General features: G+C 39.1%; 1 protein-coding gene across 1 annotated transcript in view; it reads left to right on the forward strand.

Annotated features, from left to right (window-relative positions):
* The window catches only part of TGFA (transforming growth factor alpha), a 43,279-nt gene extending 38,814 nt beyond the window's left edge, over positions 1 to 4,465 (forward strand). The window contains exons 5-6 of the mRNA XM_075207419.1: positions 163 to 272; positions 3,784 to 4,465. Coding sequence (XP_075063520.1) covers positions 163 to 272; positions 3,784 to 3,791 — 118 coding nt within the window. The 3' untranslated portion in view covers positions 3,792 to 4,465. The remainder of the gene's footprint in view (positions 1 to 162; positions 273 to 3,783) is intronic.
* Positions 4,466 to 13,073: the final 8,608 nt, after the last annotated feature.

Below are 13,073 nucleotides of genomic sequence, written 5' to 3' on the forward strand. Positions count from 1 at the left end.
AGCTACAATCATGGGGGCACCGGAGCTCCCAGCACCGGCCCTGCCCATACCAGCCAATACTAGCTCTACGTTCTTTAATCTGGCCAGTTTGAGCTCTGGGTTTGAAAGTTAGATCTGGGAATTCCTGAGACCCTCTATTCACAAGTCTCTTGTGTTTTGCAGCTGTTGCAGGTGGAGAAAGCAGTGTGAGTGGTGTCGAGGAGTTCTGTGTTGGCGTGAGAAGCCAGGCGGCCTCTTTAAAGGTGGTGCTTCCTGCTGCAAAACAGAGACAGGTAACTGGATCAACCAACCCTTTGTTAGTGTGCGGCGCTATTCTGTGGACAAGGAGGATGATTATGTCATGTTACATGTCTTAATAAGTTTTAATGTGCAGTTTACAGACCAATGTGTTGCCGATGACTTTTCTTCATACGGCCGACTTATAAAAAGTGTATTTTCATTTTAAACAATTCCTAAACCTAAAATACAAGTTGCCTCATATAAAAGAGTTAATAATAATAATAATAATAATCAAAATTATATCTAAAATCTTCCCATATATTTAGACAACACTTAAAAGGTTTTGCATCGTACTTACACTTTCTATACATTTAAATTCAAATCACTGATCCTTTTTAAGACAGGAAGTCTGCTGTGCTTGAGAAAAAATATTTACCCCACTGACACATTATCTGAAATATTTTCATTTCTAATAAGCTCCTATATTGTAAATGTTATTGATAGCTTTTCCCTATAAGGCCAATTACAATTTAGGTTTGGTGGTCTTTTAAAGGGTGACTCCAAACAAGAATTATTTTTATTTAGTTTATAGGGGGCAGCTATGTGACAAAATAAAAAGTATGTACTTACCGTTCCTCTGCCTGTTCTCACAGCGTCCCAGCTCTCCTTCTGGAAGGTAGAAGTGGGGAAGAGAGGGGAAATTCTAACATTGCTGCCCCCCAAAAACACCCACACACTACATAATACAATATAATTGTTGGCCGGAGCTATCCTTTAATGCAAATTAGAGTATCCAACAGGTGTAATTGTTTGTTATTACACATTGTGAGTCCCAGTGATTTCTTAAATCTGCTACTGTTTACCAAGCTGGTTTTCCGCTTGTGCTAATTTTATAGCAGCCCAGCAGGACGTTCATCCCAAGGTATAAAGTGGAAACAGCGTGTTCTATAGGAAGGAGCTTGGAAACCAGCGAGGTTCAGGGTTTAGGGGGTGAAAAGGCCAAACATAGACCATAAATCCATGGCCTCCTGCCAGATACAGTTTAAAACCAGGGAACAGCAGCACTGAAAGGTTACAGTATCCACTGGAGGAACGTTTAACTGCCGGCGTGAAAATAACGCTGCCATTGTGAGGCTGAGTGAGCCGGGGACGTGCACAGAGTCACTTTGTGTCTTATGGAAACATGTGGAAAGAGTCCTCTCCCATCTGAGGTTCTGCTGTATGCTCAAGTCAGGGGCTCAGCCAAGTCACACCTGCTGTTTTCCAGTGTTAAATGCATGGCTGAGTGGAAGAATTACAAATTAGGTCTGTCCTAATTCGCAGATCTCTCGCCATCAATGATTCCTGACTCAAAAGAAAGTCAAAACAAAAATGTATCGCGCATGAAAATCATCATCATCTATTTATTTATATAGCACCACTAATTCCGCAGCGCTGTACAGAGAACTCACTCACATCAGCCCCTGCCCCATTGGGGCTTACATTCTAAATTCCCTAACACACACACACAGACACACAGACAATTTGATAGCAGCCAATTAACCTACCAGTATGTTTTTGGAAAATTCCTCCCAGAAATATTTAGAGACATTTATGGAAACTGGTGCATAGGAAAAAGGTGGTATATACCATACCAACCAAGCAGACGTTTGTTTTCATCTTCCAAACTGTACTAGGAAAACACCAGAATCCAATTGGTCATTATATGGTTTGTCTCCTTCCCTCTTTCCTTGATATAGGCAGTTTATGTAAGACAGCAGATACTATAATAGTATTCTACATACTAGCCAACCTTTAAAACTTAAATTCCAGGAGATCCCGGGAAGGGGACATTGTGGGAGGGGGCGGGTGCTGTGGATCGTGTTATTTTGGCCCAGCTCCCTGCGACAAAATGCCGTTTTTGTTGTGGGGGTGGGGCCAAAGTGACGCAATTCACAGCAAATCGCGTCATTTTGGGGAGTAAGTTCCAGTGTGCGGGATACTTGCCTGCTCTCCCGGTAGTCCGGGAGACCTACCCCAATTTCGGGAGTCTCCAGGAGTTGGCAAGTATGGTATACTATAATATATACAAGCTCATGGACCAGTAATGTAGACAGAATGTTCTCAGATTTCAAGTGAGCAGTATTCTGTTCCTTAACAGTTTCCCCAAGCCCACTAATCCTGCAGAGCCCCAATCTAACTCTAGAGCCCCTTGCTTTTTAAGTTAGATTACAGAAGATAATATATATGTCTATATATGTGTATATATATATGATACGCGAGGTGACTTCTGCTTTGTGAATGATGCACACATAATAGTTGGTGCTAAAACAGCTGACACCCAAAACACCAAGCACGGACAAGGACTCACCATAACTAAGGTTACCTTAGAAATATTCTGACACAGAAATGTGTACATCGTCCCTTGAGCTGAACCAATAACATTATATTTCATGTTAATTTTAAACGAACTTGGGGTATGTATTAGAATACTCAGAAAATGTAAATCATAACCACATATTTTCCAGTGCCTCAACAGAGACAAGCTAAAAATCAGGCTGTTTTCGAGCATCAGAGAAAAAGTGTGTGTGTAAATATTTGCATTTCTGTCTCTCCCTCTCTCCAAACATACATTTATGTACACGTGTATATCTTTCTATCTAGTATTATTTATCCGTCTGCATGTCAGAGTGATGTGTATGAGCACAAAGTAGAAGGGAGGAGGAACCGGATGGAAATTATAAGCACAGAAAAAGCACCTCTTCCTTACTTTAGGGTGGGAAAGAACAAGTTCAGGGCTGTCCAATTGGAAGCCCACTGGCCGAATGCAATCTTCCATTATTTTTTTTACAGTATTAGTCCCGTAGGTATAGTTATAACATTAATGCATCCTGTCCATGTACATGGACAGCGCTGTAATTATTTACATGGTGGAGATAATTAGACTGTTGTCACAAGGAGGCCCCATGGTGCTGGTGGGTGACTGAGAACCAACTATATTGAGGGCACCTGTCCTTATTAGCAGATTGACCTGAGCGGGCGGAAAAAATAAGATTCACATTCAAGAAGTGCTACTATCAATTCACCAAGTATTAGTTAATAATCAGGAATATTGCATTTTATAGATGTCCTCATTTGTACTATTTATAATTTGACAGGGAAAACAGTTTACTTTCTAAATACATTGTGGCACTGTTGCGATCAATGTGTATAATGTATATACTATGACGTCATATTACCCTTATTCATCATTCAATGTCTATTGGATACAGTGCTCATTTTTCTAAGCACTGATTTTATCTTGGAAAGATTTTGGTAGATATTCAGGATCTGTTTACATTACGAGTTATAGAGAAATTCTCAAGTATACCTGCAGCTAACATATTGTTTGCATCTACAGAGTTAAACAGGAAGGTTCTCAACGGGCTGTACAATCTACCATGCTATTTGAATACTCATATACGAAATGACAGTTTCTGTTTAAAGTTACATTGGAAAAAAAAGACACTAATGATAAAAACCGGTAAACAAGTGTACGCAGTAATGTTTTTGCCTGCAGACCTAATTCTGTCTCTTGCTTCACAGTGGTCTGAGGAAGCTGCAGTCGACGAGGGCATTTCCCCAGCTACAGAGCAGCTTTGCCGACCCACCCTGCTCATCTCTCAACTCGGCCTACAGCTGGGACGGATATTCTTAACAGGACACACTTTGGGGTCCGTGATCCTCCCCCCCAAGACTTGGGAACTCTACTCAGCGTGTCCTGCACAATGCGAAGCGGTGAAGACATGAGAAGGACATCACTTCACAATGGAACTTCATGATATATTTGAATTCTGAGTATTCCGCATGGATCATTGAGTGCGTCCAGCTTAGCAAGGACTGGCCCTACAAGTGTTGCATTTTGTTACTGAAGTATCTACATTGGTCCAGATTGATTGATTGATATTTTAACACTGCTGTCAGATGGGTCTTCAACAAGGTAGTCAGTGCATTGTAGGCCCATCTGCCGGTAAGATGGTTAATATATACTTTTATATTGTTTGAAACATTGAAAAGTGTTGCTTGTAATGGACCATTCTATTATATACTATGCTGCTGGCATTTCAGAATATATACATAGATATATTTATATCTAGGGACAGATGATATATCCACGGGAGTAGAAAATCCATTTTTCAGTTAATTTGTTGGCACGTCCGACCTTGAAGAAAAGAAAGCTATTTTTACGTTTAATATGTAGATTACCTATACAGTGCATTAGTATTAACCTCTTGTAGTCATTTTTGTCTTTGCTCTGAGGTTCTAGCTAAACTCGTGAAAGGGTTTTCATAAATACCCATACTTTTTTTTATTTAGCTTATTTTCAGCTGTTCATTCTGCTGGATGTATCCCTCCATTTTCATCCAAACCGTCCCTGTAAACCTGTACGCATTGACCAATCAGAATGCGCCTTTTAACATATCTATTCATGAGTCACCAGCCATACAGCTAGGACTGGTGCACACTGAACGACTTGGATTATGGACGTGCATTCGATGGACACTTCCCTCTTCAGTCTCTGTGGTGTTTTATTCTTTGTGTTGGCATTCAGAATTCCAGTAGACGAAGAGGAAGCAAAAACTTTGTGTCTTATTTATTGGGTTCCATTGTACATAGATGAGAACTTGGGCCAGAAGGAGACACTCCAGTGTCTGCAACATTGTAAAAACAGCTGTGCTTGATGTGAGACTCACACAGTCTACATTCCTTTCTTCAATTTTTTACCTGAGGTTGTCTTCCCCTCCATTCCAAAGAGATGATAAGGTGCTGATGTCATACGCATTACAGTATAGCAGGTTTAAGCATGCTCTATAATACCAGTGTGTGCTCGTCAATGGCTGAGCATAAACCTCTTGCAGCTGCACATTTTCAGGTACTGGATGGGATGGAGCACTCACAGATATGAAATATTTGGCTGTAAAAGTAATAGGGAATTTTGTTTAGAGCTGTCTCCCCACTGTTACCTCAAGTATCCCTAATGTGTCATATTCTTTGAACTTCCTTAATTAAGGTAAACTAATCTAAATTTGGTTGTAATTATCACACAATGAGGGTTATTTAGGAACATTGCTCAAAGGTGCATACCTGCACTAAATCATAACAGCCAATTAGATGTGGTTTTATTGAGTGACCTGCACTAGTCAGATATAAAACAATGGCTGATTGGCTGCTTTTGTTTTAGTGCAGATTTGCACCTTTGTGAAACAATAAAGGTTTGTAAGTAACATTTCTGAAAATAAAATCCTCTAGAACGCTTTAGAAATACTTGCTGAGAGAGTAGAGGAACCTGTGTGAGAGACGTCTGTATATCATACAGTACATGTGTCAGGCCCAGTCATGTGTTATGTTATGGGATTGCTGCAGTGTAGAGTGATGGTATAAATCTCCCCCTGCCTGACCAGCTCTGCTGGAGTAAGCAGGAGATTTTATCATTTTAACTGTGCTGCCAACATCTCAGCTTTTCCTTGTGCCAAGAGCACTGATATGACGGAGTCCAACCAGAGTCAAGAGATGTCGGGGCAATGAAATTCCAAATTGATTGTGTACCAGGGGTGGCCAGTGTCTCCAAAATGGCCAGTGTCAAGACACCAAACCCCACAGTTGCTAGTTGGGGGGAGAGAATGTTACCTCGTAATTTTGGCTGTGGGTGGCGTTCCAAAGTGATCCCTCATCAAAGTTTCACACTGATCCCTCATCACATGAAAAAAAACATAATAGTGCTTCATGGTAAATATTCTTATTTACTTTGTCTTACAGCAGATTTTGTACATTTCTGTTTAAGCATCATACATTCCCTAAGTAAGTTTTTTATCTCTGTAAATTAAAAAAAATGACCATTGGGTTCTTCAGTGCTTAGAAATAAGAATATGCTTTGGCTGAGTCCTATTACTAGTACAAAACATTTGCTTTCCAATATGACCCATTACACCTATTACACAAATTCTGCTCCCACTAATTTTCCAGTTGGATTAACCTTGGCTAAATAATTGAAGGAAAAATATCTCTGGCATTTTTCTTATTCAGTCCAGATTACTGTAATTGGAGGGTAAAGTACAATGATTGGGAGCCAGCAGTCATGTGACCAGTGAAATGGTTCATGTTTAGAGACATGAAAGTGAAGCTTCCCCCCACTAGGGATTGGTCAAACAGTCAGTGCTTTTGCCCGCAACTCCTACCCGGAACCCATCAATTACATACAGTGTGTCAAACCAATATTCAGCCTATCAATTCATCACTATCATCATTGTCTATAAGGCTGCTCAAAACTCTGCAGCGCTGGATAGTCAGATTTACAAATCATACAAAATACAATTGCACACAAAGGAGGACATGTACATACAAGATTGAGGAAGGGGGTGTAGAAGGAAACAGAGGGGAGACAGGGCCCTGCTCCTGAGAGGTACCAGTCTGCAGGGAGATGCTGAGATAGTAGGAGCTAGTGAGACTGGCCATGGGACTGGAGCTGGTAGAAGATATCAGGTGGGGGTAGGATAGGCTATAGTTAAGAGCTGAGAATTGGAAGACTGAACGTTAGGAGAGAGTGTGGTTAAGCAGGTAGTAATACCTCTACAGCAGAATTCCTGGTGAATTGATTGGCTTCATTTTCTTGAACGTTGGTTTAATCCAAAAAAATACATCCTTCATTGTATGTAGGTGATGGGTCCATTTTAACATTGTCTGTAGGTAACAAATGGTGTTTCCAGGGATCTGATGATCCATTAAGACAATTATAACTGGCAGAATTAATTTACTGTAATGGTGATGCATAATGTATTGTTTTGATCACTTGTGGTTAAAACAACAAAATAATATAATCATTTTATAATAAAATGTTATTAAATGAGCAATATCACAGAAAGAGGGGATGTATTCTGGTAATTTATACAATTTGACCATTTATATTCCCATAACCGTGCTGGCTCTAGGGTTCTATTTTATTTATCGGGGTGTTTAACAAGTCAATATGGAATTTGGAGTATGGCTCAATCAATTAACAAAAAACTTGAAAACCATTTATCTGTGCCTCCGATCCTCTTTGAGGTAGTTAGTACTTTGCACTGGTCTGTTGCAGGAATGAGGTTGGCAGGGTAACATTTATGAAACGTTCAACTGCTTCAATGCTGCTCTGACATTCCTTCCAACATGACCAATGTCACTTTGTACACGATGGCTGCTTCTATTCTTCCTGCTTATTGCGGAGGCAACTATTGTATAATGCTGGAATGGGTCATGTTGGAAGTTATCATCTTTTATTGTTAATAAACATATGACGGGCATCTTGTAAACATTTTCACATCGCTGCTTTGAACGTAAGTCTCGTATGTTTGCAATGAGGTCATTTTCTAGGATTGCTCGGTCAGCCATTTAAAAACAGACACTTAAGATTTATACATATTGCCTGGTTTCCATTGCAGATAGTTGCTTCCAACTTACACATTAACAAGAGCAAACTATGCATTGCGGTGAATACTTATTCATGCCCCATCAGGTAGCATGGGTATTTCATACATTATGTGTCTGATTTTGAATGGCAGTCCTAGCCATTTTCTAACTTATTCCATGAAGCCGCCTAATTAAATATTCACACAAATATTGTTTTATATTAAATGTTGCTAAGTTTCACCACAGCTGGAGTCCATTGACTGAAGGCCTGGTTTTTTAAAAAATGCTTACACCTTTCTTCCCCACCTCTAACACCTCTGTTATGGCTAATTTTTTGTGGTGGATGACAAGAGAATTTAAAGATTCAATTTTTATGACACACAGAACACTGATCGTTTAATGCTCTTGATATATAACAATCTTGTTCGGTCTAGAGACACTGACCAATCGGTGTTCTGTATTGTTACTAGAGGACACTGAATTTCAACATCCCACCATCCTCAGCAGGAGAAGTAGCTGTTAGATAGCCATTGGTTGGATTCCCTGGGCTATTCGTATACAAGGAGAGAGTCTGTTTAATAGTTAAAAATCACATTTGGGTAGACTTTTTCTTTAAGGACACTTTTGTGATACAACATTGGGACTGAATAGTTTATTTTTTTTACACTACAGTTATTTAACATGTAGACCCCTCTGAATATCCCTTTTATTTTCTCTTATACTATTAGATTTCTTAATTTATGGAGAAGGCAGTAATGGCAATTGCATTAGTTTATCATCTGAATGTTGTGAACAGTTTCTGATGTCAATAATTTACTTAAAATTCGACTATTGCTACAATATTTTTTTTTTGCTGTGCGAAACAACAATGCTTATGTTGCATAATGTATACATAGAAACCAAGCAGTGGTAATAGCCTTGCTCAGCTTTGTGTTCTTTTTTTATTTAAAGTGTACCAGTCGCCTACACAAAGTGGAGGTAGCCATTTTGTCAGCTGAAAATGGAATGAACAGTTGGCTTTATATAGTTATGTTGGATAAATTCCCACTTCTGGCGCACACTTTGCAATCACATTTTGGTTTAAAATGACCATATTTCTGAAAACAAACAGATTAAAAAACCGCTTCAGACATGATAACATTATGAGATTTTTGTCGCATTATTTTAAAACACACACTTCAAAGGACTTCAGTTTGACCACTCTGGACTAACGTTTTCCACCATTCCCGATCATATTATCGATTGATTCAGTCATCTACATCTGATTATTTTCAATAATATTGTCACCCACACAGGCATTTATTTCTTACATTTCGTTTAAGATTAGATTTATACATGCACAGCCAGCTTAAACCATGGTGTAAAACACAACTCTATAAACACCATTTATTTTAATAAAAACAGATTTTTTTTATTTTTGAGCAAATACGAAAGGTCCTATATTTAAAATCCTATGACGAGCCATAATACTGGTTAAATAATGTGCTAATATTTGTTTTTTATTTAGCTATAACCCACAATTTCCATTTTTTTCAAAATGCTTCTGTCCCAGTTATTACCAACAAAACCTTTAAATGTTTTCGAATCTATTTTGTACTTTAGCAAACCAGTCACTTTGTTAAAATGGTAACATTAATGTATATCTTGCACTGAAAGAAAAAAAAAAGGTAATATTTAAAATTTAATTTATTTGTATTCTAAATTAATTGCAGTTTTGTGTCGATGTGATTGGCTGGATATTAGTTATTTAAAAACCCTTGGATATTAAACATAATTTTTGTACTCATCTGTGATTGACTTTTCTTTTTGTTTATTTTATTATTCGATTTGTTTCCTTATTTGATTTCCTTTTTCTTCAAAAGACTTTTGGGTCAGGCCTCACATATGTCTTAAATAAATCATAAGATTAAGGGGTCATCTGGACAGTCTCTATTAAATGTATCACTGTCATAGAGTCTCAGGTTTATAACACATTGGTGAAAATGAATCTTCCAATGTAAAGTGTGCCTAGTAGCTGCAGAAGGTGTACCACTGAAATTCTGGGTTGCGTACAGCGTGTAAAAGCTCTGCAGACCCCCTTTAACCAGGAAACGCCCTTTTAAGTTTGTTCTCTCCACAGCCTGATTCTCAACCTGCAAAAAAAAACCAATATCATACCTTGGAATTCATCATATAAAATTTGTGTGGTTTTATGAACATAAAAATGTTGTTTTAAATGAGCAGACTATATAGAACATAGGTGGAACTATATAGAAATATAAAAATGCTGTGGTTATTGTTTCATTTTAACGTTTGTAATGTCATATTTACACAATTGTTTACCTATTAAGTACAAAAGCAACAACTGGACCTATAGTTATTCTAAGTAGTTGTGTTTTCTTTGTTTTTTGTTGGTCGCCCAGATTTGCTACCCCAACCCCCCTCCCCAAAACAAGGTGACAGAAGCAGCTGAACGCACTTCATCATCATCATCACAATTTATTTATATAGAACTCACTCACATCAGTCCCTGCCCCATTAGAGATTACAGTCTAAATTACCTAATATACATACACATACAGACAGACTAGGGTCAATTTTGATAGCAGCCAATTAACCTACCAGTATGTTTTTTGAGTGTGGGAGGAAACCGGAGCACCCGTAGGAAACCCACGCAAACACGGGGAGAACATACAAACTCCACACAGATAAGGCCATGGTCGGGAATTGAACTAATGACCTCAGTGCTTGTGAGGCAGAAGTGCTAACCACAAGGCTACCATGCCGCACTTTCTGGTACCTGTGACTGGCTGGGGAATTTAAGTCCTTTTGCAGATAGGATATGGCTGTAAGTAAACCAGCAAAATTGGGAAAGCCACCTAAATGCACTTGCTTACCCCAACTTTACCTCAACTTAAATTTCTACCCATAAAAATATTTTATTTCCACAGTAAACTGATTTTTGCACCTAATCTCCACTTACCAAATAACGCCCACAAGCTGCCACCTTGGTCCGCAAATCCATGCACTGCCCACTTAAAATATGTAATAAAGTTTGTGAACCATTTCCACGGCCATGCACAATGGGAGTTAATAGCCAACAGAACAAAATACAGATAAGTAAGGGACAAGAGAAACAACAGACTATAGAGAAAGCAACTACATAAAAAAAAGACACAACTAGAATAAAGGAAACATGAAGAGGATGAGGAGATAGGAGTGGGACAAACTTGTGAGAGTAACAGATTTAGTTTTTCTATATTTTTCTATCCCACCAGATGTTTTATAGGACAACCCCAAAAACACATTGTAAACACCTTCTGTTTAATCTTACACAATCTTTCTGAAACGTATATGATGTGGTCATTATCTTGTATGAGGTTTCTGGAGCAACCGCACTTTATCAGCAAGTTTGTTCCATTCTAGTCCTGTCGATAACATGACCCCAATCTTGTAACCTAATCAAGACTGGGATAAACATTGTTGGGCATGACAAAGTCATCCTTCTACCCCAAGGGACAATCTGCATATGGCTTAGAAACCAGTATCTGTGTTTATGTGTGGTTTTTGTGAGACAGGGTGGGGAGGGGTTTCTCTTCTTCCCCCCCAGACCAGACAGATGGTGGCACCTTCAACACATTTTGCACACAAATGTTTGTGTTTTTGTCCGCAAATGTTCGGAAAGATCATGGTTTTTGAAACAGTGGTCATAAGTATACAGGAAGATTTTTGACAATAATAGGTTAATCTCTATCGGGTATGTTGGGAGTTAGGGAACAAAGAGGGAATAATATGGAAAAAGAGGACCCAGCCTGCAAAATGTTTTGACCGATACATAAGTTGCATCTACACACTTTGTTGATTTTGATTGCTAAGTCTCAATGGATTTCTATTGTATCATAAAAGTTTGCCCTACATCCATTAGGGTGTTTGCTGTGTACACTGTGCGGCATTATATAATTGAACCCTTAGATTCAGCCTGGGTAGTGTGCAGTCACATTGAGGTGAAGAACAGGTCAGTGCACTGATATCATTGGTAATCAATGCGGCAACGAATGAGAACCTAGATCTATTCGAGAGTGTCTGAGTGACATTGCCTGTGGCCGCAATAACCATGCACAACTCACAAAAACAGAATCGATGAGCTGGCACAATGCTGCATGTGTCCATATTTCTGTGTAATAAAGTTTTTGTATAAGTAGAGTCCCATTGAGGGTTTTACTAACATTGCTCAAAGATGTAAATCAGCACTAGATCCATAGCAACCAATCAGCAATTAGCTTGCATCTGTACAGTGCAAGATAGACAATGAAAGCAAATGTGTGATTGGTTGCTATGGTTTTAGTTTGTACAGCGCTATATTAATGTATTTGCAGAATGAATGTAAGAATTATTTTTTCATGTAAATTAATAAGTCAACAGAAAATAAATGTTTAAACATGTCCCAGGTGCTGTCAGTATGCTCTGTTAGGAGGTACATACGTTTAGTACATGTACTGAGCTATGCTCAGTTTACAAATAACACCATCTTTAACTCGCCATTTTGCTATAGTATTTTAGTGCTTATGTTGGAATTGCCCGTAATGTTTATAGCACTAGTATTTGCAACATTTTTGTAATTGTCTTACAACTGTGAAATTCAAATCTCTATATCCACAAAAGACTTTCTGAAGATTTTTTTTACACTGTTCGTAGTTCAACATTATGGAGAACGACATCATGCAGAAGAATTTCACACAAGGGGCATCATTTAGATTTGGGGATATTTTGCATTTTGAAAGTACATGTAAAAAAATGTCTATATCACAAAATGCACAACTAGGTGTGGGGTCCCCCCGACCCCAAAAAAAAACCACCCCCCGCGAGAGCTGCTGCGCATGCGCAGCAGCTCCGTTTCTTCAGCGCTGTCCTATACAGCAGCCGCGGCACTGTGTAAGAAGCGTCCGCGGCGGTTCTGTATACACTACAGCACCGCCGCGGACGCTTCTTTGACAGCGCCGCGGCTGCTGTATAGGACAGTGCAGATAAAGCGGCCGCTTAGTTAGCGCAGGGGGGGGGGGTTTCTGGAGACTCAGAAACCCCCCCTGCATGCGCCACTGCGCACGTACCTCAGGATACATCCAACTGAAACTAGAGCATTATTTCTGTGTCAGGCGTACAAATACCTTATACATATACTGGCTGTGGTACGTTGTATCAATTACAAAAATACCAACACTGACTATACCTATATAAAAATAGCGAACACTATGAGAGCGACATTTAAAAAATATAGACTTACCAACAAAAAGACACCGAAGATTTCCGACCCGGCTTGGATTCGGCTGCTATCAATTGCAACCAAAGAAAACCCTGCACTTGGAATTGATGTCAGCTAACATAGTGACGCTAACATTTTCTGTTTATAGCGGCAATGCCATGACACGCGCCCTACGCTAATATTAATCCTAACCCTAATTCTAACCCTAATCCTA

Source organism: Mixophyes fleayi, chromosome 4, assembly GCF_038048845.1.
Source record: "Mixophyes fleayi isolate aMixFle1 chromosome 4, aMixFle1.hap1, whole genome shotgun sequence".
Lineage (NCBI taxonomy): Eukaryota > Metazoa > Chordata > Amphibia > Anura > Limnodynastidae > Mixophyes > Mixophyes fleayi.